Genomic DNA, 27,060 nt, shown 5'->3' on the forward strand with positions numbered 1-27,060 from the left:
CTGGGCATGTGGTCTCACACCCCACGTGTAGTTAGGGTAAGCATGTATGTTTTTCAGCTGCATTTATTTCTTAGTTATTCCTAGAGTGGCAAATGTGGAGGGTCGATGACCACTGTGAAACAGCAGCTTATAAAATTCACCCATTATTAACAGACTAAACTTCCTGTTTCGCATAGATGCTCCTGTGCACACCTCTATTTTACACGGAATGTAAAATATTGTAATGATTGATTTTCCTTTGAGACTGTTATACAGGTAATATTCCTATTCAACTTTGTAAACCAAGACCTGACACATGGTAGGTATTTTAAAAACTGTCTTTGATGTGACCAAAATTATACAGAAAAAAGAGAAGTACACCAGTATTTTAAAGTTTTTGTTTTGTTTTGTTTTTTACTTTTCACAAAGGATTTGCTGTAAGTCTTCAAGTCATTTTGTCCAATCCAAAAGCTGTATTTAAGCGTCGTGGATCCCAGCCAGGGATGCAAGAATCTGACTTTCTCAAACAGATAACAACAGTCGAAGAACTGGAACCGAAAGCAAATAACTGCACTAAGGTATTCATTTCACTTGTGCTGCCTGACCTCGAGTGTCAGCATGAAGAGTGTGCTACCCAAGCTGTTTGCTTCCCCTTTAGGTTCTCGTGTGGCACACTCGGACGGAGAAGGTTAATCTAGCCAACGAGCCAAAGTACCGCCTGGACACAGTGAAAATTGAGGTATAAATTGAAGCAGCAACTGGTGCAGTTTGCCCAGCCAGTGGGTCCATATGGAAGAGGATGTTTGGAGTTTAGGCTGCAGAACATTCAGGTATTGTTTTACTTCAGTACAATAGCCTTTCTTGTCATCTGATGGACATCTGTTTGTTTAAATGGAGCTTGTCAGTTAACATAAGCTAATTGGATGGTACAAAATGTACGTTTTGTCTTCATTTGTTCTGCATGTTTTCCCTACAACTAAATTGGAAGATTTTTGTACAGTGCCGATACTGCAAGATACCACTCTGAGTATGTATTTTTTCTTTTTCTCCAGTTTGCCCTTATAATTGGCAGACCTGAACAGGTTTTTAAAACAGACAAGTATTTTGTCAGCTAAACATTCCTGATTCCTGACTTTGCAACACTAAGTAATTTTTGGAAGGTTACTGGCAGTATACATCATAGGAAATAAAAAACCCACAAATGAAAAGGTCTCTGGATTCATCTGTTTAATATAGGGAAATAACATTTTGTCAATACTAGGCACCATAAAATGTAAACACAATTACTGTCATAAACCTGGATATACCTTCAAGGATTGAAAGTAGCTTTGTTTTAGTTACCCTGTTTGCATATAGTGCAGAAAAAGGTCTTCATGTTAGCACTATGTACATTGAGAAGAGATCCAAATTACAAGAGAGGCAGATAAAATTTGAATTATTTAAACATTCATTAACTAAGTTTTGGAGTAACATCCAGGTTTATCTTCCTTTCACTAACCACGTTCCCTGTTAAGCACATCATAACGACAGCACAGTGAAGTGAATGATGAAATAAAAGAATTTTGATACACTAGAAAACAGTGCTCAGTGAGACATTTACATTCTATTTATATGATTAAACATTTGATCATACAGTACCTTCCTACAGGATTACTGGCTAATTTTGGGGTGGGGCTTATACTGTTAGAGGTATTACTAACATGATAACTACTTCCCTTATATGCAAACATTAGAGCTATAATTTTATTGAGGAAAACTGATTTTGCAAGTTGAGCAGCTTCTCAAATAATGCAGTATATGAAATCATGGGAAATCTGAGCAAAGCTGCCCTTGACATAAAATGGTTTATCAACCTGCTTTTCACCACATCAAATGGAATCAGTACAGACCAACACGGTCAATCAGATCATTCTTAATATGAACAAATGGGTAAAAAGAAAAAAAATATATGTATATGAATAAACAGGGGAACTAGATGCCTTTTAGCAGGAATGTCAGGTGGTAGTTCTGGATGAAACTTGTATTGCAGTTTTCATTTCCACAGTTGTGTGCTGAGAGTCTGACCCGATGAGCTTCCAGACCATCCTGCTGTTGTGCTGGGGGGCTGGCCAAAACCTGCAGTAGGGGTTGCACTACTGATACTCATGCCAGCCATTTGCTGATTCATCTGTGAAACACATAAAAAGCTTAGTTCAAGAGGCTTACTTCACCTTTAATTCTTGTTTCTTTAGCCACACAGTTGGTCATTTTTTTCATTAATGTGAAAACTAGTCCAAGCACTGGAATAAAAGCAGAATACCATACAAATATTTCTTAAAGCAAATAGCTACTTTTTTTCCTTCTTTATTTATCTATCTGCTTTCTAGCTTCAGTTTCTTCTTCAGTTTCCCTAAAGATTAACAACTTAAAAAAAAAATACCAAAGCAATCTTGGGATTTGTATCTCGGTGTATAATGAGTCTGTTACTCTAACTTTCACCTACACTAGGATATTGTGCTTTAACTACTAAGGAGTAAGACATTTTTAGAAAGTAAAATAGTCTAAAATTATCCTATAAACTTTGTATGATAGCTATTGTTCTCTATTAAAATCTTAAATGGCTCTATATACTTCCTAAAAGTGGTCATAAAGCATTTATTTCTCTTGCTGATCTAACAACATAAACATCTAAAATTTATTTTCATTGTATGCAATAAAGTATAAGATTATGTATATTTTTCTTCAAGACTGGAGTCAAATATATATATAAGCACCTTAACCCTGTGATTCTCTTATTTCCAAAATCGGTGGTAAGAGAAGGAAAGGCAAGATTTACCATAAAGTATAGAGTGGGTTTAAAACTTACACTCAAGTGTTAGACTGTGTTCTTAATTCAATACAATTGACTTATTTACAGTTTCAAAGACACTAACATAAACTACATCACTAATCATCAGGCATAAGTGTCTGAAGAAGCAGATCACGTCTTCGTACCTCCTAAAGGACATTTTAACCACCTTGTCGTTGGCCAGTAGATTCCACTGATGGAGTGCTGGAGAACAGCATCACCCTTCTGCATTATTTGGAAGTAAGAGCCAGTATTAACAACTCCTTCCTGGTTCATCTAGCACCTTAACCTGAGCTGGGTGTGCTTCAGCATGTTGACCATGTGACTGACCCTTAGCACAGACAATTTTTTAGATTCCCAACGTGTAGAGACCAATGTCTTACCTATATTCTTGGAAATGGTGGTAGCAAAATTAATTGGGATATATAGTGATTGATTGAGCTAATGTTAGAAATTACTCTAGACTATTCCCTGAATGCTCTAAAGGTAAAACAGGTGACCAAACAGAAACCAAGATTGACAAAATGCTGTAGGAACATCAATGGGAAATGTAAAAGGAAGAAGAGTGGGAGCATGAACCTCTCTAAGAGCCTTTGTCTGTGCAGCTAGAGAGAGAGAGAAGTCAGAACACAGCACCTGAAATAGAAATGTTCTATCTTAGCTCTAACTTAGGTAGAAACAGGATTTTATAATATGAGGGGATGTCTGGTTCACACCTTATGGGAATTGAATCTTTTTGTACTCTTTTTAAACATAAAAGTCATTATAGGGTACATAAAAAGAAAATACAACTTTACAAAGGTTTTTGAACAAAAAGAATTTTTACAGAGCCATGGGGCAGTAATCATACGACCTGAAAAATAGCCTTAGATCCCTCATAAAATAGTGCTTTGAGAATATGAGGCTAGATTTTTTTTTTTCTAACAAAAGACCCCAAAATTATTAGTGACGCTGTCTAAGTGGACTATAAAAACGTCCCACAAGCAAGCTGGTTAAGCTTAGTGCTGGTTAATTTCTGGCCATTAGCAAACAGATTAGTGGTGTTCACCATTACAGTTACAATTTGAAATGAAAGACGTTTAACCTTTTTTTAACAGAATACTCTAAAATAGGGATAACGCATCATTTGTCTGATACAACTTCATAATATTTATAGATACTTTTGACCCTATACATATTATCCCTATTGAATTCTTTCTGCCAGATCACTAGACTTACTTAAAAACAAAAATTTAGAAAATAAATCTGGTTTCTTTGACTTGGGAGAAGCTAGAAAGTAAATGACCCCTACCTGTGAGAGGCTCCATGGGGGCTGCTGAGCTTGCGGCAGGCCAAACTTACTCTGGGGTGCACCCATTTGTCCCACCATTCCTCCTTGGGGGCCAACAACGTTTTGAGGAAGTGGCATCACACCAGTTTGTGCATTTCCCATAAACCCATTGGGCATGGGCATGCCCACCATCATGCTTGGACTCTGTCCCATCACATTTCCTATAAGGCCAGGAGCTGCAGGCACAGGCACACCCATCGATGGAAAGCCCTGAAACGCAGCTGGTGCTTGGGAGGTAAATGGTATATTTGTGGGTCCCATAAATACACCTGCACCACAAAAAGAAAATGAATGAAGACAGCGCTATCACGTGCAGTTGCACTCACCTCTATAATCACAGAAAAACTGCCTTTCTGAACAGCAAACATTTAATTCCAGTTTGGCTGCTCCGACTACTCAGACCAGCCCACACCTAAACCCTGAGAGCTGGTTATTTCTAGAATGCAGACAAATCAGTTATTAACCTGAATAATTTTACTTAAGAAATGTAAATCATATGCAACAGTCACACAAAATATCTTCCACCGTGAAGACAAACTATGTAGCATGACATCATACACTTTTTTTTGCTGATTTGTACCACTGGTCTCCCAGTACCAAACAGGCAAGTGAGAGCTGACTATATCTCGCTTCAATAGATGTAGTGGGCTGCCAAATAATTTTAGCTCATATGTGAAATGCAGCTCATTATTTAAAGGAAATGGTCTGAAAGATTAAAAGTCTGTAAACAATAAGCCTTATGCTAATATTTTGTTATGATTACAAAAAAATTCAGTTTTTTTTTAGTCCATGTGGTAACTCAAGACTGTTTACCTGCAGAGAAAATATACTGTATACAAAGTCGTAAACTTTATGCATATCGTTTCAATAATTCATCAAAGATAATCCGTGTTCTATCAGCTTGTGAAACAATATTTAGTGACCTTTGAACAGCTTGTTAATTCCAAATAAAGTTCTGTGAATCCTGTACATGCCTCTTAATTTTTAATTCTAATGCTCGTTCATTTCAGTTTCACAGTTGTATAAACTGCAACAACAAAAGCACTCACTACATGGAACAATAAAGAAAATATATAATTGATCTTATTATAATTACAAAGGATATGCTTCTAGTAATGTCACTGAAAGCAGATATCGAAATTCATTACCAGGAGTACTTTGCTGTTGAATGGTTCCTGTGCCATACAGAGATAAGATGGAGTCTTTGGAAAGTTGTTTTTTTGCCACTTCTTCTGATTTTGTAGTTTGCTCAGTGAATAAATCTAGATCCCCAGATGTTACTGTAGACAGGGTTGCAGCTGCTGGTGCAGAGGATGTCCCCTGAGACAAACACCAAACTAAGCTATCAAATTCTGCATAGTAAAGCACAGCTTATCCATTACTTAAAATCCAAATAAAGTTATAAAATTAGACAGAATCAAACAACTGTAGAAGGTAAAATGGTGCCATTCAGGAGGATCACTCACTCACAAGCCCATACAAAAACATCTACAGCCATGGCAATACTTCTTAATTTGAATGTTAATGTAGGTAGACTGAAGCCTTTTCACAGTAAGTTGCATTTACTACCTAAGGTGATGCCAAGTTTTTGTTCATCAAATCCTGAACACAATGGGCTCAACAGTGGTTACAGATGAGGCAGCTGTCTGAGGACCACCACTCCACAGCAACTACTGCTGCAAGAAACTGGTATCCTTTGGAATAAACATTTCTACAACAGACCATAAGAGGATTTGCAATGGCTGCTTTATCTTTTCAAAACCTGCATCATAAGATTTTTACACATCTAATCAGTTTTAACTACAACATTAGGCTACTTCTAATCTATCCAGAAATGAAGGTACAGCAAAACTTTGACCATCTATAGTCTCAACATATCCTGCACTTCCCTTTTGGACAAGGCGGCAAATAAACACAAATACAAATAAACATGTAGATATTTAATATAAAACAAACATTTTCACTTAATCTCATATCTTGCGAACAGTATTATGCAACCACAACAGCAAACCTTAATCATCTCTGTAATCATTAAATATTAAATCACATTCACATTTGTTATATGGACTTGTTTTGAATATGAAGAGTTTCAAAGAATTCTATGAAGTCTAGTAAAAACTGGCTGATTCTTCTCAAACTAGAGAATAAGGTCAGTAGCAAGTGGAAAATAAATTCGAACATTTAATGTCCTCCTAGAACACCATGCGATGAGGTACCATCCAAACGCTCTACTTGTAAACTACACAGAACAGTATTTTGAATCTTATGACTGAGCAAGAATTTTAAGCGACAAAAAGCCAGTTAATTTTCCAAAAATTCAAATATGTAAGAAATTAGATATCATGGAATACTAAATATCACAATACCCTTGAATAAAATATATCTAAGCTACCAATGAAGCAGCAGCAGATCATAGAGCTACGAGCATGGGCTGGAGCCTGTCTGCCAGGACTAGAGCCTGCCCCCATGACTTTCTATGGTACACTCAGACATGTCACTTAACTTCTTTCAGTCTCTCTCCTGTAAACTGGGGATAAGCTTGATGATCACAAGAAGTGTTCTGCACAACGGTTGGATTAAGTACTTGGTGTTTACTGTTAATATTGTTTATAAAACAAAGCAACTACATCACTAAGTGATCTTTTTATCACACTGAGTATCTGTTGAACCAAAAAAATCTGCTCAAAACCCTGGGGTCTATTCCCTGTGGATGAGAGAGAACTATAAGGAAACCCAAAATGTTGGGAAGCTATGATTCCACTCTCATAGTAGAGCAGCCTAATATTCATATACTGTAAACATCATAATATGAAACATCTACCTCCACAAGGACACAGTCTAAAAACAGCCAAACTGATCAGCAGGACTAGTAAGCCCTCAAATGTCCACTTACTTTTTGGTGCTCCATTCGCCAGCACTACAACCCCAAGATAAAAGGAGAACAACTTCTGCCTCACATTTTACACTTCAGGAAGTGCAGAGCATCTAACCAAAGGCTCTCTGGCCTTCTGGGACCCAAGGGCTTAATCAAGAAAAAACAGGACTCGGCCCTTTTGTATGTCTAGGTACTGTTGGTATATGTATATGTATATGTATATGAAAGAACAGGAAAGGGGTTTCTCCATGTCAACACTGAAGACTGGAACTGTTCCCCTCCAGCCCCCAAAACACATGTACACTCTTGTCAATTAAGTATTTCTAACCCCCTTTAAGAAAGACTAGACCCCAGACAGGTAAGGCAGATGGTAAAATCAATCTACTTCATATTCATAAGTTAGAAAATCTTTTACTAGAATTTGTATATACTCAGAAAATAACACAAAGAGTGAAAGAATACAGGGTTCAGAAGAATTCAAAATCTTGGTGTCCAAAACTAGTTTGAGCTCAATTTCACATATTCAAAACCCACCAAAACGAGTAAATTACATAGTAGCAATATATGCATAAAATCTGTAGTTTCAGCACCATCCCCCATTTTCAAAGGCATTATTTTGAAAATATGTCTGGATTTTTTTTTCTCCCCAGATGAAGTCTCGCTCTTGTCCCCCAGGCTGGAGTGCAGTGGCGCAATCTTGGCACTGCAACCTCTGCCTCCTGGGTTCAAGCAACTCTCCTGCCTCAGCCTCCTGAGTAGCTGGGATTACAGGCATCTGCCACCACGCCCGGCTAATTTTTGTATTTTAAGTAGAGAGGGGGTTTCATCATGTCAGCCAGGCTGGTCTCCAACTCCTGACCTCGGGTGATTCGCCCGCCTCAGCCTCCCAAAGTGCTGGCATTACAGGCGTGAACCAGCGCGCCCGGCCAAATATGTCTGAATTTTAATCTCTACATGAAGTTTAGATGAAAGATACTACTGTTCACCAAATATTTCACAGGGCTCAACATAACAATGTTCCAAAAGAAATATTAGATATAATTTTAAAAATTAATCCTATGTCCTACTAGGTACTGCTCAGAATGCCCAAAGTCTGAAGGCCAGCCGCCACCCCTCCTAAAGCCAGAAGCTACACTCCTTGTCATGGCACTGCCTATGCTTAAGAATTAAATGAAGTCTGCATTGTTCTGCTTGCTGCTTTAATACAGAACAGAACACGTGAAGTACGCTGAAACCTCAGAGGTGGAGTCTAACTCTCGAAGCAGTTGCAAAGCAACTGTCAGACCCCAGTGACAGTGCTAAATAAGTCTAGCAGGTGTAACAGCCGTACTACAATGCTAGACTAAAAATAAATTACTTTTCACATTCTGATTGTCAAATATCCTAAATACTTCTTTCCAAAGACACAATATTAGACAATTTTGTCACATGTACACCTATGTCTGTACAAATTGGTAAAGTAATTAATGTTAATTGAAACAACAGTAACAATACTGTCTTTCTTATGTGTATTATAGGAGGTGAAGAAGGGGCAAAGCCATAAAATAAGCTATTTTGCTGAAATAAACACTACTGCTGCAGACAATTTCAATAAAGATCCATTTAAATTAATTATTCCTAAGAAATCTACTTGTTCCATTCTAATGGTAACTATATAATGACTATTACAATTACAATATGTGCAACAGAAATCTGTTACTAGTCTTCTTATAAGACATTGACTTTTTCTTATTAAAACTGTCTACCGGAACAATTCAGATTTGACTCAGTTTTTCTATGGACAAGGAAATATTTTATCTCAAAAATCATGCTGCACAAACTGGTTATTTGTAAAGTATAAACTTAAAATAGAATCTTAATGTTGTAAGCTTAAGAGTAATTTGTTTCCTGAAATTTCATATAGTTCACGTTATAGAAATTCCATGTACTGTTAAGTAGGCAATTCAAAATTTCTTCACCATTAACATTTTAAAAATTTCCCAATTATTATTACTGTTCTAGATTTTTTAAAAATCACTTAAAACAAAAAAGCAAGGCAGATTTTAAGGCTAAGTTAAAACATAATTTACCTTCATTTTAAAAAGACGATGAGTACTGAATTTGCTAGAACTTCTGCAGTTAATATTTACAAACACCCACAGTTTTAAAGCTCTGAAGTAAGTGACCTTGTTGATCTCAGGGAAGTTGATGTAGTCAGAGTTTTTCCACTTGTTCACTCTAAATACTGTTGTTTCCCTAAAGCTAGGGTTAGAACTTTAAAGATAGTGAATATTTTAGGTTTGTGGGTTATACAGTCTCTGTTGTTAATATTTAACTCTGCTTCTGTAGCAGGAAAGCAGCCACACACAGTATGTAAACCAGTGGGAGCGGCTGTGTGCCAATAAAACTTTATTTGCAAAAAGAAGCTGCTGGCTTAGTTTGCAAACCCCTGGCCTAAAGAACAGGGGACTTTTAAATCAGTTACTACTCAGAAACAATTTTTCCAAAATTGAAATTTTGAAACTTTTCAAAAAGGAAATAAGCAGCGACCATATAAAACCATATTCTTATCACATACCTGAGCTGGGGGCATGACAGTTGCAGGCAAGGGATTAGAAATCATCGGTCCGAAGATGTCCAGATCGTCATTCAGGGGTGGCACCGTTGTGTTCCCATTGGTCACTGGTGCCACAGCAGGGCCATCTGAAAAGAATATAGATTCTTGTCTTAAAGTAGAATATCTTAAATTACTTGAAACATGGCATTATTTTAAAAATTGATATACAGTTAAAAAAAAAAAAAAAAAGAACAGTTCAAAAGTTGGTAAAACATTTGTTCTCCTTCTACCCACCCCAGTATCCCCTTTCCCAAAGAAACCATTTCCAGTTTTGTTGATTCCCCCAGAAATATTCTTTATCCATTGGTTTCTAGGTATATAGCCAAACCTCCTTTTTAACCAATGGTATCATACTATTCACATTAGTTTGCACCCTAATTTTTAAAATAAGATCATAGGTTTTTATGGTGCTTCCTATATGCCAGGCACTGTTCTGGGTACTTTACATGTATCAACTCATTTAATCTTCATAACCTTATGAGGTAAAAACTACTTTTGAGATAAGGGGCTAAGGTGAAACTTGATACCACACTCTTATAAATAATCCCTCTTCATAAATGTATGTGTGAGGGTGTGTGTGTTTGGAGATAATATAATTTTTTACCTACCATGGAAATAAGTTTTGATGATTTATACCATGGAAATAAGTTTTTTACCTACCATGGAAATAACACTGATGAAATGTTACGTTTTGAAGTCACAACATGGAAGAAAACTAGATAGAAAAAAGGAAACATACATACAATACTTAAACTGATTCTACAGGAAGTATCCATAGAACTCCAAAATAAATCCTTTCTTTATTCCAGCACAGCCACTTTTAGTGATGGCTGTACCAAGCCACTGCACTGTACAGGCAAAGGGACTCTGACAGAGCTTCCTACTTTAAAATTCAAATTAAAAAACAGTTTTTAAAACTGTAATTCAAAAAATTCAAAACCGGCTTATTTTATATCCCCTTTTTATGTTGGTGAACATTTATAACGGCTGGGGGCAGGAGCTGAAGTGGAGTGCTGTGGGTCAAGTTTGCATGCACAGCACTCCGGGACTGGAACATCTCACAGGGTTCAGTTTTCTGTAACCACAACCAAGTAACAGTTCAGAGCATCACAACTCCAGCCTCTTGAGAGTTATAGCCTAATAAATCTTCTATCTTAACAATTTACAGTCTCATTTGATCTCTCTTTGATAGACCATACTCTCATCAAAGGGAAATCCATCATCTTTAAAAACCTTTTCAACAATGAATGGGATATCTTGCACAAAGTAGATACTCAAATATTAACAAATTCAGTGGAGGATCTACCATCTCATTCATATTTCCACCACAATCTACAGAAACTTAGAGAGTTCTTGTCTTTTTCCAAGTATAACTACAGAAATCGGTATCTTTTATTTCCCTGTTTAATCTTCAGTGAATTACAAAAAATTATTAATACATAATCAAAATAAAGTATTTGTTACTATTTATTTTATAAAAGAGTGTGTAAAGTCCAAATTAGGTTAATTTGGAAGTTATTCAACTGCAAATTTTTCAAGTCATTTTCAGTGGTATCACATTATCACAACCATTTAAAGAAATGTATTGATATGTATTATACATGTTATATCTATATCAAGTACTATGGACAATTAAAAGGTGAAGCAATAAAACAATGTATGTAGATTATAATTTATAATATATAGAATTTTAAATTGAGACAACTATTAAAGAATTAAGACTCATACATGAAAATAATTTTTTTCATTTCTAACCCTTTCAAATGGCAATATTCATTTTAAAGTTAGACCTCCTTAAAGAGACAATTTGTTTTCTAGTTCATTCCATACCCCATTTACATGATGTATAGTACATTATATAAATATCAGCCAGAAATAAAGTGATATTTTAAAGGGACAAGGCATTCTAGGTTTAAAAACACAACTAAGGAATACCTTTTTTGTTTGTATCTACACTTCAGTAAAGAAAGTCCAATAATAATGACATATAAGCCAGTGGTGCTTTAACTTGTGAGCTACAGAGTTGGAGATGGGCAAACATCATCATCAACTAGACATGTTTCATTCCATCACATGAATTGAGGAAGCACTTTATTAGCTGCAAATATAACTATTATATATAAAACGTATATATATTTATATATGTAAAAATTTTATATGTTTATAAAATTTAAACTCAAATAGAAGCATGTGTCCTCTGAAACAATGTAAACTACAACCAAAATAAAAGGAAAAAAAATGGTGACAAGCTGAATATAAGCAACTATTTCCAGTTTTTCCATTACACTTTTTTTTTACTTTATTAAGTAGTAGTAAACAAAATCAGACAAATTTATGGCAAAAAAAAATTTAACATGAGAAAATCCCACTGATTTTTTGGTGAACTGAGAAAATACTATCAATTGCTTTTTACCACAGCACATGTTCACAGAACACCAGTGTGCCCAGGATGCACTTAGTGAGAATCACAAAGTTCATCCACTACAAGCCAATGCTATGTCTTATTACTTTTATAAACCATACAGCTTTCAGAAATTTTAAGTCTGTTCTACTTAGTACCTTAGACTCCACTCAGAATATTTACTTACACTTTCAAATCTAAACCACATTTGATATCTAGCAATATATTTTCTAACCCGCAAAACAACACACAGCACATTATTTGGTTTCTAAAGTCTTATTTTACCTTTCATCCCCTTTAGTATCACATATGTGACTAATAATTTGTCCAGCGTCACAGAGCAGAAGCAAAGTCTTAGATTGTAATCTTATTCAATGTTTACTGTAAAAGCAACACATTCTTGTAAAAGATTCAAACCATGCAAAAATGAAGAAACTAAAAAACCCACCATAGATAGTGGTGACAGTTGTGCAATGTGAATGTACTTAATGCCACTGATTATATATTGTAAAATATTTAAAATGGTAAATTTTATGTGTTACCACAATTTTAAAAACAATGTACATAGGATCATACAAAAATAGTCTTTTTTTTTTTTGAGACGGAGTCTTGCTCTGTCGCCCAGGCTGGAGTGCGGTGGCCGGATCTCAGCTCACTGCAAGCTCCGCCTCCCGGGTTCACGCCATTCTCCTGCCTCAGCCATCCGAGTAGCTGGGACTACAGGTGCCCGCCACCTCGCCCGGCTAGTTTTTTGTATTTTTAGTAGAGACGGGGTTTCACCGTGTTAGCCAGGATGGTCTCGATCTCCTGACCTCGCGATCCGCCCGTCTCGGCCTCCCAAAGTGCTGGGATTACAGGCTTGAGCCACCGTGCCCGGCCAAAAATAGTCTTCTTTATATAAATTATGTATGTGTAGGTAGGGGGTTTGCATTCTGTGATACTGCATGTGCCTATTAATAATTTATTTATTCAATGTGTGACTCAAGAGAATTTAGGTAGTTTCCAGATTTTCACCATTAAAAACAGAATGGTGGACATCCACATTCCTCTATATAAAGTCTACACAGCTCATGTCCCTTCACTACAATGTAACTTGAATTCTGTTTTTACCACTGTACTATAAACAAATCCATATTCTCTTTCCATGTGTTTTATTATTGTTATTACTATATTAAAACTAGCCTCTTGAAATTTCTGGCATGTCACACAAACAACAAAGTTGTGCTCTCTCTGTAACCAGTCACCATGGTTATTAGAGCTGTCATGAAGTCAATTCACAAGGTAAGTCTGAGGGACTTGGAATCCTTTTTAGAATGAGATAGAGGAAGCACCTGCTTAGGGACAGCAATCTTTGTGGCAAGGCTGACACTGTTTTCAATTGGTTAAGGAAGACTTTCTCATATCCTCCAAAAACCTGAGGTAAGGAACTTTCTGCCAGGCCTCATCCAAGATTTTTCTCTACACAGCATCCTTGTGATGAGCATAGGTGACTGCTCTCTGCTCTCACCATCTGCAACATACCTGCCGCTCTTTTGTCTCTACTCCATCTTCTCCCCATGTGATGGGTTACCCACCTTAATGGTGGGTTCTGGATTTCACAGCCATCAGTTTTTCTAGTTACTATCAAAGCTATGCATTCACAGAATTGTTGAAAAAACAAATTCTTAACCGAAATGAAAACTTCTCAGCCTTGCAACATTGGTAAATACAAGTTCCCAATGAGTTTTCAATGGTTGCCAATTTTACTTACAACATTTGGCTTGCTTAACACATTATTTAAAAGGGATTGCTTCAATTCATTGTGAAGGTCATTGCGTTTTAAATTTTCAGTGTTCAAAAAGGACAAAGACTCATTATCACTACCATCATTATAAATATCACATTCATCCTGGATGTTTTTAAAGAATGTTTACATGTTATCATTTTTGTCCCCATGCAAGATGAGAAGCGCATCTCCTTTCATTATCTCCAGTTATACCAATTAGGACACAGAGCAATGAAAAGATTTCCTCAATGTCATTCACCTTTTTAAGCAGCAAAATTTGTACTAGCACAGAGTCTTCTCACACCTAGGCTAGTGCTCTTTTCTTTAAACCACATTTCATCAAAAGCCATGTAATTTCAACTCCACCTAATTATAAACAAATCACTTTAAAGTTCCGAAAAATTTAAAAAAAACTTTAGTTTATAATTACTTGTACTAAGTTTGAGAAGCAGTTAAACAGTCCAAAAATCAATCAGTGCCATACTCAACATTTGCCTCATCCTGTCCCCACTCCACTGTCCTGTACTGACACCAGTATCTTTTCAGTTTATAGGGAGGGATTCAGGTGGATACAGTCTTCAGTGAGCAAACTGGGCTCCCGGAAGCAACTGTGGGATATAATCAGGCCTTTGTCAACTAAGAGAATTCACAAATTATTGGGAGTTAAATGCATCCTTTTGATCATGGGCCTACTAATAACATGGTCTTTGCTGATTAATAAAAGCTCAGAGGCCACAACATCAAGAAAATACCAAGATGTTGACAACAGTTTTTCAGATAATTAACTGTAACATTTAGAAAGTATAAGGCTTATTCAAATTAAATAGTGTAAATCACCATAATGTAAGAAAACCATTTAAATCAGCATGGGTTATACCTTATTGGTGCATACACACAAATATACAGACACACACACACACACACACACACACACAGGGGAACTTCCTCTTTCAGGGGAGAGAGAACATCAGACCACGCAGTGCCTTCTATGAGATGAGGTGATGTCTGTGAAAACTAATCAGAATTCACCATAGACATGCACCTTGCTCAGCTACAGAATGATGGTGGGAGCAGCAGGAGGCAGCAGTCCCCCTTTAATTAGTATGCAGAAACAGTAGCTGGTGGACAATAAAAATAATGGGAGATCCAGAGTACAAGAAAAGCCAAGGGCAAATGGAGGAAATTCAGCTGGGAACAACATCATAAAGAACGATAATGAAGCACAAAGGACCCCTTGAAAAGGCAATGAGCAAACAGAAGAAATTAGGACAATGCAGTAAAATGAAGATGGGATTTCAATCTTAAAGGCAAGACATCAAACCTACAGTTAAGTAGCTTGTAGGTAAGTATTTTCTTTCTTCATTACCTTAAGATGTTAGGCTAGTGTCTTATTTGGGAACTGAACTGGTAGATGAATGTTTTCAACTGCCCACATATGAGAAACTGACAGGAAAAGGTTAAAATGTTTTCAGCTGCAGAAAAAAATTGTTAAAATCAGTGCTACAACTTCCAAGAACAGAAGGCATGCCCAGCATGCATGCATTCACTGGCCCACTTCACATCATGACCCTGAGAGATGTTAGAAAGAGGTAACATTTCAAATATGACAAAGTCATGAGGGCCAATCTCTTGTCACCTAAAAATCCTCAATATGGTAAGTGAGCCAGCTGATTCTATAATTGTAACTATACCAGAATTCATCTGACACCAATAATCCAAATGAAGATAAGGTAAATAAAGTATTTTTAACAACAGTGTCTTCCCCTTGGCACATTCCAAGTGCCTTTAAATGACAATTTATAAACAAAAAGGAAATAAGAATACACCACTTTTAATACATGTTTAAACACTAGTATTTATTTAAGTACTATGTGCCAGATACTCTGATCAACAAACTTTCTCAGTTTAATCCTTACCTCACCTGGAGGGAATCTGCACAGTAAGCCTAGGACTTCAACCTGGGTCTCGATGGTGCACCCGGAAAACTCAACTGCTCTAATCAGTTTGAGAAATGTTTCCCGGTATTCTCAGGCAGAAACAGGTGCCCATTCCCTACCCAGAGTTACAAATTGACCTACCTCCCTAAAATAGTGCCCTGAGGGCAGGGGCTAGATTCACTACCCAGCCCAGGCACTGTACTTGGCACAAGCTCCTTTCTGAGGCACAGGATGACTCCTGAGTCCACAACACCCACACCACCTCAACTGCAGGCCATACCACCCACAGCTGGTCAGTCAGGCCTACCAACTTTGCCTCCAAATGTTCCACTAATCCAGGGGCTGCAAAGTAGAAGCCTTCCCAAGCATCTTATCCTTTTCACTTTTAGTTTTTATGGCATCTGAATGTTCTTAGGCTGAACAGGCATGCCCCAGTACTCCAGAAACCTCTTTACTCCCCACTGGCACCACTTTCATAGCCCAGTGCCCATGAACAGTCCCACCTGCTTCGTCACCAGGAAGAGTGCAGCTGCCTCCTTAGTTTACTACCTCGCACAAAGCAAATAATAAATGATTAATTGAAATGCTTTCCAAACACAGGTTATGGGAGGATTTCTCGGTGACAGCAGAGCCATGGTGGAAAACAATTAGTAGTTCAGGTGATCCTACTTTTGTGGGAGAAAAGTGAAATAATGACACTATTTTTGAAAATTACCAGCAATTTCCTGGCTACAAATCCTTTTCAGTCCTCATCCTACTTACCACCAGCACATTTAGCCCTAGCTGATCCTTCCTCCTGGAAAATCGCCTCTTAAAGAGTTTAGAGCCACATTCTCCTTGAAGACTCCCCAGCCATTGCTACCAATATCCTGGTCTGGCTCCTCTTCCTCTGTTTTCATAGACACAGCTTCCATGCAACTATCTGCCTGTGAGATTACAACTGCTGCTTAACTAGAATCCCTACACCAGGGCTTCCCCTCTCCAGGTTAACAAGTACAGTGAGGCTGGAATTCTTTCTCTCAATCATAAATGTGTCTCCAATGCCTCTCTGTCCAAAGCTCAGGGCATCACTGTTGTCACAGCACCTCACAGGACTATTCTACCTGCTACCTCACTGGCCGGAGCCGTATCTTACCCTCCTGCCAATCTGTTCCAACTGTCCTAACATAGCACTTGTGTGCCCTATGATAAGATATAGATGGGTTTTAAATCATAAGATCCTCTACAAAGGTACGGCTCTAAAAGCTGCATTTATCTGGGTATCTGCTTATCTTTTCCAACTGTTATTCACTCTAAAGGTGACCTCCATAAAACATTAGATTATACTTGAAATAAGTTTGCATAGCACAAAATAAACTTATTTTCTTCTCCTCTAGCAGCAGCAAGAAAAATCAACCTGTGAATTAAGGAAAATATAATTTAAATTGGAATTTTAGCATTAATCCAGATTTCAAACTGAATTCTCACAACCTGTTCTCTTAGATAATCCCATCTTTTCCCTCAATGATAATTCTGTCTTCCAGTTTCTGGATGGCAACCCCATCCCCCTCTGGCACTACTATAAACAAACAGAGCTGCATCTTCTGGTGTTTACCAGTGTTCCATGAACTCTGCTGGTGCTCAATAAATATTAATTGAATTCATCCTTTACTTGAATGTCAGAGGCATTAGCTGGTCATAATCTATTTGCACAAATAAGAAAAAATGTCAAAAAGCAACATGAGATTTTACGTATTATTAATCTAGTTTAAGGCAGATAAGAATGTGATAAGTAAATGGCTGTTTTTCATTACCATTTTTGACTGAGCATGAACCTTATACCTTTAGTACACTCTTGCTACAATGAAAACTCCCAAATCTAATTCTTCTTCCATAACTAGTCAGGCGTCATCATAAGCAGTGATGAATTTGAAGTGGAAACAGCACTGTTTAAAGAAGGCTGCTTCCATGATATTCAGTGATTCTCTCTTTAATGGCAAAACTCCTTAAAGCTTTCTAAATTTTCATGTTGATCAAAGAACCCTTTTTATTTTCTACTCAAGAAACCATCTAAAGTTTTATCCTTAATTTTTATTATTACTTGGAATTCCTTTATATTAAAACACAGGACTTGATTTGTAAAATCAACTCACGTCTGTCTTATTTTAGTAAATTCAAGTCATAAATGTCCATTTGAAGCATATTAAAATTTTTAAGCTTTATGTTGTTTTCAATTTTTTTAAGTGTGCCTGAGAGCTAAGTGGAGCTATTATTTTTATATTATTTTTATTTTATTTTATTATTTTATTTTATATTATTTTTATTTTTCAGTTAATTTTTCATACAGTTAAATAGTTAGTATTTAGGCTAATTTGCTAAAATGACTAACATGGTCTTAAAAGATAATCCTAATCCTCTTGCTGTTTTTGGCCCTACCTTTTCAAGCCGCTACCAAACTGCCAGTCTACTGTACCAGCAGGGAAATCTACTACACATTTCTACAAACCAGCCAAGTTTTGAGCAGGCGATTCCCTTATGCACAGGCACTATGATGCTGTGTAAGGGTAAGAGCCCCATGGTGCTACTGTCTTTCAGAAGACACCACACACACATGCACACATGTGCGCACACACACGCATACTGATTTAGAGCTATCTGAAATAGCTGAGAGGTGGTATAAGGAGGAAGCTTTGTAGAACTGATTGCTTAAAAAATATATATCAAATCACTGTACCATTTTATGGCCTCAAAAAACAGGAAATATATAAATATGAAACCAAATTGTATACACCAAATTTCTTTCTAAATGTTTAAAATAGTGATAAACTAGATTCCTGAGGCCACCCAATTTCCTCAGTTCTTTTAGTCAGCTGCAAATCCATCAGAGGCCACAGACCATGCTTTGTAATCACTGTTTCCCTCTGTCTCCCTCTTTCTCTCTAACGGTAGTGGCTATTCAAGGAATAACCCAGCAGGAGTCCTACTCCGTCTTACTCAGCATAATTTTTGAGTCCCTTCTCCACACATTCCTTCAAAGGCCTGTACTACCTCTTGGTGATCCCCCATGACCTGGTGTTCAGGTTATAGTCTCAGTACAGGACTGTGTGCAAGTTACTGTGCTAGGTGCTTCACATAAAGCACACCATTTATTCTAGCCCTCAGCTACAGAAGAGTTCCTATTTCCATTTCCCAGAAGAAGCTGCTAGAGGGCAGACAAAACACAGGTACTACCTCTAAACCAAGGATCACAACCCCACGACTTAATACTGCCGTCTATTGATTTGATGAATGGATCCAATGTCTATTTTGTGTAGCATAATCTCACCTGTTAGAGTTTTATTTTCTATCACAGCTCAACACAGTGTTAAGAATATGAGATATGAGCCCTGAAGTCAGAATACTCAGTCTAAATCCCAGTTTTGTAATCTACCATCGGTGTGACCTTGTGCAATTCACTTAACCTCTCTGTGCCTCAGTTTTCTCATCTATAAAAGAGAAATAATAATAGTTCACCAATCTCAGAGCTGTTGCAAAAATTCAATAAATAAATATCTGTCAGCACTCAAAACAGCCCCTGGCATATAGTTAGCAGTATCTGATTATTAACATAATAAGATAATTCAATACTTGGGTTAGATGCCTTGGTTTGGTTCATCTTAAGAGCTGAAATTAGACTTTGGCATTAAACAGATCTAGGTTTGAATCCTAATTCTATTGTATAGCAGCAATGCCTTGGAAATTAATTTTTGTTAGCTTATTAGTTGTTAGTTTTATTATTATTAGTTTAATTTAAAAAAAAAAAAAAAAGGAAAAAGTGTGTGTGGGTGTGTACCCTAAAGAGCTGCTGTCAGGATGAAATGCAACTGTGCCAGATACCACAGACTACCAAAGCCCCATCTGGGCGCTTCTTGCTGGCAAAGCCTACTCCACTCTACAGGATGAATACTATTTTCCTAGCCTCTCTTACAACTAAGAGTGAGGTAATACAATCCAATTCTGACCAAGTGTACCCTGGGAATCCTGCTGGGGAATTTTCTGGCAAGTTTTTCCTCCTGAGAAAAGAAACTGGTGAGGAAAAGCCATCCTTTAGGCGTGGTCCTATGAGGATAGGATGCTGCACCATCCATGTGTTGGCCATAAGGGGACAAGCCTCCAGAGTAAAGCCAGTACTGTGATGAAGGTGGCAGAATGAGGAGAAGCAAAGAGGAATCTGGCTCCCTGCACTCACCGTTCCACCACTGCACAGCCCCAAACCACCATGTCTCCAGATTTCTCTTCGAATAAGATAATTAGATGTCCTTATGTTTAAGCCATTTTCAGGCTTCCTGTTACTTGTAGTTTGAAGTTGCCTCATTCAGAGGTCAATTTTACTCCTCTTTGTCCTATCCCCCAGCACATTCTCTGGAGGTTCGGTGCTGTTTCCAAGAAGCTGTCCCTTCTTGCTCTCTTCTAAAGTCTGTGATATCATCAACTCCCCCAACGGCACCTCTTTCTGGTGCCAGGTGCCAGTTCACCAACTGCCCTGGTACTGACTCAGGACCACTTGCAAGTATCTGCCCACTGCTAGTTACCTTACACCAATATATTTATGTAACTGCATTTTCTTTCCTATGCAGGTGTGATTATATAAGAATAAACCAATCCCTAAGACCTCCTTTTTGAAAGGATAATAATAGTTCATAACAATAGTTCACTGAGTATACTTTTCTGAGCAGAGGCAATCAAGTTGTTATCAGGTTTTAAACTATATCTGAAAAACATAATAAACTATGAAATTTTCTTGGGCACTTCTGCTATAGTCCTCCCCACCTTCAATCCTCCTCCAAGAAAAGGAGGATGTGCACACAACTACACAAACGTCTTCCGGATCTGGTCAAATAGGTAGCTCTAGGACACCAGCAGCTTTCCAGGACCACTGGGAACTATGGATCACCAGGACTACTGCTGCTAAATCTGGCATTCTTTTACTCAGTTCATTCCCAAATTTGCTTTATAGCACATGGGCGGCTTTGAGAAATGGCTAGAAATTTTTCTGTAGGAATTTTCTGCTTGAAAGGTAAGTAGAGTACTTTCTGTATTCATCTCTCTCGTATAAAACTGGATATATGTTGCTAATAATAAAATGGGTTATATACTGATGGCTTAATTTCACTGGCATTGTCTTGACCACTGTCATATGTTAAAGCTTTTATTTCCTGAACACAAGCATGAATGGGGAAACTAAAATTTGCAAACTTTTCTCATCAACTTGCCCAAAACAGAAACACAAGCGTACACCCCTGAGCTAGATTTTCATTACCAAGATCATGACTCGATTCTTTGTGAGATGCTTTCTGGGGCACTGAGAGGATGAGGTCACCCCAGACATCCTTGGCAGTGCACCCCTGACACATACAATTCTGTTCCTGGTAGGGCTGTGGATAACGCCTCCCGACAAGGAACCAGGCTGCTCTGCAGTGTGCATGTGGTACACAATGGCCACAAAACAGAACCCCTGCAGGAACCGTTAATGGGAGGTTGAACTGAAACCTCTAGGGTCACATCCAAGGCCAGTTATGAGTAATTCTTCTCAAGCCTTATGCCCAAAGCATGCGCTCACCCTTGAAGACTTTATTCTCAGAGGCGGTCTTAGGCCCCCACACTCCAAAAATAAGCCCCACTGAATAGAAGCATTAGTCTGGGGGAACTGTCCTAACCAACTGGTAAGCAGTCTGACAATTTTTATCATCTTTAAAACTAATAAACAACAAAGAATAGACACTAGCCTAACCGTATAATTTACAGTCCTAAACTAGCTTCCCAAGTAAGGGGACCGGAAGAGCACTCTTCTCACAAACCCTAGAAGCTGATTTTAATTCTATTTTAACATAGGACGTGCATACTCAAGTCAGGATATGTCTGTATTTGATTCAAATCTGGTACATTCAGAGATTATTCAATCTGGCACTTAGTCAAGAGGGGCCCAAGGCCCTTGGTAATTTCTAAGACTGGAGGCAGCTCAAGTATCTCACCCTGTTTGTGGTATTAGAGAGTAAAGTACTATAATAAATAGTAGTCCTACAGCTTTCAAACACGAATTAATATCTAAATATGAGGCAGCTCTTGTAGGTACTATCGGGAACATAAAGCAGGGGTGAGCAAACCCTAGCACACGCCTGTTTTTAAAGTTGATCAGAACATAAGCATGCTCATTCATTTACAGGTTCGTTTATGGCTACTTGCACACTACAATGGGAGTTGACTAGTTGCAACAGAGATCATAAGGCCTGCAAAGCCAAAAATAATGTCTATTTGGCCCTTCTTGGAAAAAATTGGACAACCTCTGCTAAAAAGTATATATAATATAGAGCATTTTATGTTTGAACTTTGAATGGATAGTAGATCAGGAAAGGTGAGCTTAAGAAAGGTTTTACCTGAGTTACTGGGTTACAAAAAATAAAGTAGGTTCATTAAAGTCCCATTTAAAGGAAAGATCAAATCTCTTAAAACTAGTCTTAAGTATTACGCTATTATGAAACTGTTAAGGGTGATAAAGAAGGCATGAGTCCCAAGGATCTGTAGCTGTGTAACTGAACTATCGCTATGCAGGTTTTCTCTATATTTTCTGGAAACATTTTAAGTTAATATCTGTTCTAGTCTCACTCATACGGAGATATGCCGTCATCTTTGCATTACCATAAATCATACTTCAAGGCACCTACCCCCACAATTCGCGCTGTGTTTCAATTTACAGGGAAAAACCAGGATCCCATTAGAGGACAGCGGCATGCTTCTGAGCAGATAAATAGCCTGAGGCACGAGGTGGATACCAACCACCAATCCACATTTAGAATCACTGTTTGTTTTGAGCTGAAAGAGACATTTGATTTCTCTGTAGTCTCCTGGACTTTCATGAATTCATCAAATTTTATGCTGTAACACAGCTTTTTTTAAAAAAAAGTCTGAAAATATTTTTTAAAATAGTTTAGGAAATTGATAACCAGCAGATATGAAGAGCTGTATGTGCTCTGGGTAAGACACTTCCTCCTCCCTGCTGCTACAACTCCCTCACAGCAAGACAGTCCTCTTTCTAACCCCATCTCCCACCCCTCCCACCTTTGGAACTCTTTCACCAAATGATCTAAAACCCACTATCAGTCATTGCAAAATCCCCCATATATTCTTAATCTTTTTTCACAAACAGTCCCTAACTTCTCCTGCTAAATGAACTTTGGTTCTCCCCTAAAGACACTGTTTCCTGAAGCTGTCCCACTGTCCAAAAGAGCGACGTCCCAGCAGACCTACAAACCCATGAGGGACAGAAATAAATGTTAGTTGATGTAAGCCACTGAAATTTTGGAGTTGTTTGGTATGTAACACGCACAGCAAGAGTTGACTGTTTTAGAAACTGATACAAGAGGGGTGCTGCCATAACCAAACCCTAAAATCTGTGGCATTGACTTTGAGACAAGGTGGTAGAAGATAAGGAAACATGCAATAGTGAAATGGCTGGTAAACAGTGCCCCGCAACAATCAGGAAGGTAGAAAATGTATCAAATGAAGTTGTAGTAGAGCTGCCCTAGCTGACCCACAGAAAGAGAGAGACAGATGTTTAATGTTGTAAGCTGTTGAAACCTAGGCTTATTTACTATGCAGTATCATTCCAACAATAATGGAGTATCTCAAAGGCCACTCATACTGTTTGTCGACTAGATCCCATCCACTCTGGGCTATTCAAGGACACTGCTAGAGCAATTTGTCCTTGTCCTGAAAGTATCAGATTTACCTCTCTACAAGTTCATTTCTAACACTAAACATCTTGTAATGTCATCCTTAAAAAAACCCTTTCCTGCCCACCTTGCCCTACTATAATCTAGTCTCAGCACAACCACCACAATAATTCTTTAAATACTATAGTCAGATTATTTCTTTTCAGTAAATTCCTCCAATGTGTTTCCAGGTCACTCACAGTTAAAACCAAAGTCCTGTTATAGTCAGCTTACGCCCTCCCTACCCCTTCCTTCCTTGTCTCCTCTGTTACTATTCTCCCCCAAGATCATTCCACTTTAGCCACACTGTCATCGTCGCTGGTCCTTGCACACTTCAAGTAGGCTCCTACTGAAGAGCCTTTGCGTCTGCTGTGTTCTTCTCAGAATGCTCTTGTTTACAGATCCAGATATCCAGACCTTCTTCATGCCTTTGCTTCAATAAGACATCTGTGAATGCCTCCCTGTCCACCCTATTTAAAATTACAACCATCCATTTTTGTTTTCTTTCATCTATAGTACTTACCACCTATAACCTACGATATATTTTATTTAATTGTTTGTTCACTGTCTCTCCAGATGGAATGAAAGCCCCAGAAGGTAGGAGTTGTAGTCTGTCCTCTTTCAGATCTATCTCCTTAGTGTCTACAATGGTACCTTGACACACAGTAGACAGTGCTATTTGTTGAATGGAATGAGTGTGTAAGATAAGAATCAGGCCTAGATTATATTTTATATTTCTAAGTTATAAATTAATAAACCAGGCAATGCAGACTGGAAAAGGAATGCTGCAGTGAAGACAAAGATATACTACAGTTTTACTAAGATATTTTTTTACTTTAGTAATAATTTTTTTTCTTTTTCTCTCATTTATAGTAAAGGAAACAAAACAAGAAATTATGAGGACTATAATTCAACATAATTGTATTTACAGCCCCTGGACTGAAGCCTTATTTTCAAAATTACAGTTATTTTTTATATTTCTAATATACAACTTTTTACCATCATAGAAGAATTGTACCTCCAGGGAGTATATTTGTATGATGTACCAGCTTCCTAAGAAATGAATAAAACATTCAGCTATAATTCTTAAAACAGACAACAATTTACTCAATAACAACTAGGATCAATTTTTTTGAAAGCAGTATATGAAGTTCAACTGTTCTAACTAACTGCCTTTTACTCTTTTCCTTCTCAATCTTTCTCCAAACTAAACAAAGAGAAATATTTAAATTATTCCTGTGCCAAGGCTCAGGTATTACTAAAAGTAACCTTTTATCAAGCCAATTCTTTTAGAAGAAAAAAATGTAAAAAAAAAAAAAAAAAGAGAGAGAGAGAGAAGCTAACAATATTTGTAAATAAGCACAATATAAACACCCCTTGAATGAAGGCCTGCTTACTTACCACACAGACAACATACACCTTTCAGCCATGAGAACAAACAGGACATTAAATTAAAATAAGCGCTTCTCATTATCATTGAATAAGTTATATGAATCTAGTCACTAGATTTGGATGCAAAATGTGTTGCTTCAGTTAACCAAAATTAAATTTTATTTTAAACCAACACATTTTACAATAAGGCTACCCTAGAATTATTTTGTTAAGGGGAAAAATGCCCCACAAAACTGAAAATTCGAGAGTCAGAGAAGAGAAAATAATCCACTCTTTATTGTAAGCGCTAAAATGTCACATCTACCAAGCCTTTGAAGATTACTGTGATATCTTCTTTTCCCCAAGGAACTCATTATTTGTATTTCAGTGAGGACAGTGCTGACAGACACCAGCTCCCTTATTAAAGATTTCCTTTTTGTGGGAAGTTAGCAAACTAATCATACCATTCAGTTAACAGGTACGTTTTGGCATACTGAAGATAAAGCCATTATATTCACTCCAAGTCAAAGTTTCAATTGTTTTGTAACTCTAGCAGTGACTTTTTATTTTTTATTACTTACCAAGTCCTAAAAGATCCACAGTGGGCTCCGCAGCTTTCTTAGGGCTGGTACTTTTTTTAGGCTCCAGTTGCTGTTCTTCTTTCTTCTGCAGCTTTAAAGGAAATAATTGGATTTATTAATTTTTCTTAAGTAAATTTAACAAAATTTAAAGCCCCAATTAATTACACGTTTTTGATAAACAGTGTAAAAAAGTATATGAAACACAGTATAATAAAACCTAGAATATTGTTCATTATATAAAAAAACAAGTAAACATGACTGTTGAAGTTGCAATGACAGTCCTTACATATTGGGACCCCAAAATCGTGAATAAAACGATTTAACTCTTAATATAATTGTCCTTAACTACTAGCTCTTTTATATGAAATTACACATTTTAAAGAAACGCATTTCATATCAGTTCCTAGACACTATTAATGTACTTCTGTGTCCCCACTCAAATTTCATCTTGTAGATCCCATAATTCCCATCTTTTATATGAAATTATACATTTTGAAGAAATGCATTTCATATTATTTCCTAGCTACTACTAATGTACTCCTGTGATACAGTTTCATTCTGTGTCTCCACCCAAATCTCATCTTGTAGCTCCCATAATTCCCATGTGTTGTGGGAGGGATCCAGTGGGAGATAATTAAATCATGGGGGCAGGTCTTTCCTGTGCTATTTGTTTATGTTAAGGGGGAGTTTCCCTACACAAGCTCTCTTTGCCTGCCGCCATACACATAAGATGTGACTTGCTCTTCCTTGCCTTCTATCATGATTGTGAGGCCTCCCCAGCCACACGGAACTGTGAGTCCAATTAAACCTCTTTCTTCTGTAAATTGCCCAGTCTCAGGTATGTCTTCATCCATGGCATGAAAACGGACTAATATATCCTGTTAGCTGAGGCTGGAGAGGCCTCAGAGTCTTCATGAGCACACTGTTAACCCATCATCCACACACTACATGATACATGAGACACAACTGCCAAGAAAAGCCTAATGAAATGGTATTTGATATACTTTCTTCCTGAATCTACATTATTAATTACTTTTTAAATATAATATTCTTCTAGTTCTCAGGAGCCCAAGTCACAGTTACACATTCCAAACTTACTTTCTCACAAAAAACACTGTGTAGGACAGAATGAAAAAACCTACACCTACTGGATTAACAATTCTAAAGCCTACTTCTAATAAACTAAGAAAATAAAACTTTCAGTTGAGTGCAGTGGCTCACACCTGTAATACCAGCACTTTAGGAGGACAAGGTGGGAGGATCCCTTGAGCCCAGGAGTTTGAGTCCAGCCTGGGCAACATAGCAAGACTCTGTCTCTACAAAAAATTAAGAAATTAGCTGGGTTTGGTGGTGCACACCTGTAGTCTCAGCTACTTGGGTGGCTGAGGCTCAAGGATTGTTTGAGCCCAGGAGGTCGAGGCTGCAGTGAGCTATGATTGCACCACTGCAGTTCCAGCCTGGGCGACAGAGTAAGACTCTGTCTCTCAAAATGAAATAAAGAAAGACAGAAAACACCCATTCATTTGTCAAACCATTTCAAGATCATTTCTTCTACAACTACCTAAAGAATTCACAATTTAGTTGTTATATGAGTTCATTTTTTGTTAGCTACTAGAGATATGTTAACTTCTAAAAACATGTATCTATCCTTATTTGTTTTTTAATCACTAT

General features: G+C 37.5%; 2 protein-coding genes across 7 annotated transcripts in view; one reads left to right on the plus strand and one right to left on the minus strand.

The window, feature by feature from the left end:
* Positions 1 to 1,449, plus strand: part of B3GAT2 (beta-1,3-glucuronyltransferase 2) — a 69,357-nt gene extending 67,908 nt beyond the window's left edge. Inside the window, exons 3-4 of the mRNA XM_023195152.2 lie at positions 409 to 557; positions 638 to 1,449. Of these exons, the coding sequence (XP_023050920.1) occupies positions 409 to 557; positions 638 to 724 (236 nt within the window). The 3' untranslated portion in view covers positions 725 to 1,449. The remainder of the gene's footprint in view (positions 1 to 408; positions 558 to 637) is intronic.
* Positions 398 to 27,060, minus strand: part of SMAP1 (small ArfGAP 1) — a 185,648-nt gene continuing 158,985 nt past the window's right edge. For 4 of the 6 annotated variants that reach the window (XM_023195147.2, XM_023195146.2, XM_023195149.1 and 1 more), the window contains 5 exons: positions 25,390 to 25,480; positions 9,569 to 9,693; positions 5,285 to 5,456; positions 4,098 to 4,405; positions 1,182 to 2,146 (listed from right to left, as the gene is read on the minus strand). In XM_023195147.2, the coding sequence (XP_023050915.1) occupies positions 2,012 to 2,146; positions 4,098 to 4,405; positions 5,285 to 5,456; positions 9,569 to 9,693; positions 25,390 to 25,480 (831 nt within the window). In that variant the 3' untranslated portion in view covers positions 1,182 to 2,011. The other 2 variants (XM_023195145.2, XM_023195151.2) reach the window with 2 other exon arrangements.

Source organism: Piliocolobus tephrosceles, chromosome 5 (assembly GCF_002776525.5).
Source record: "Piliocolobus tephrosceles isolate RC106 chromosome 5, ASM277652v3, whole genome shotgun sequence".
In the NCBI taxonomy this organism is placed as follows: Eukaryota; Metazoa; Chordata; class Mammalia; order Primates; family Cercopithecidae; genus Piliocolobus; species Piliocolobus tephrosceles.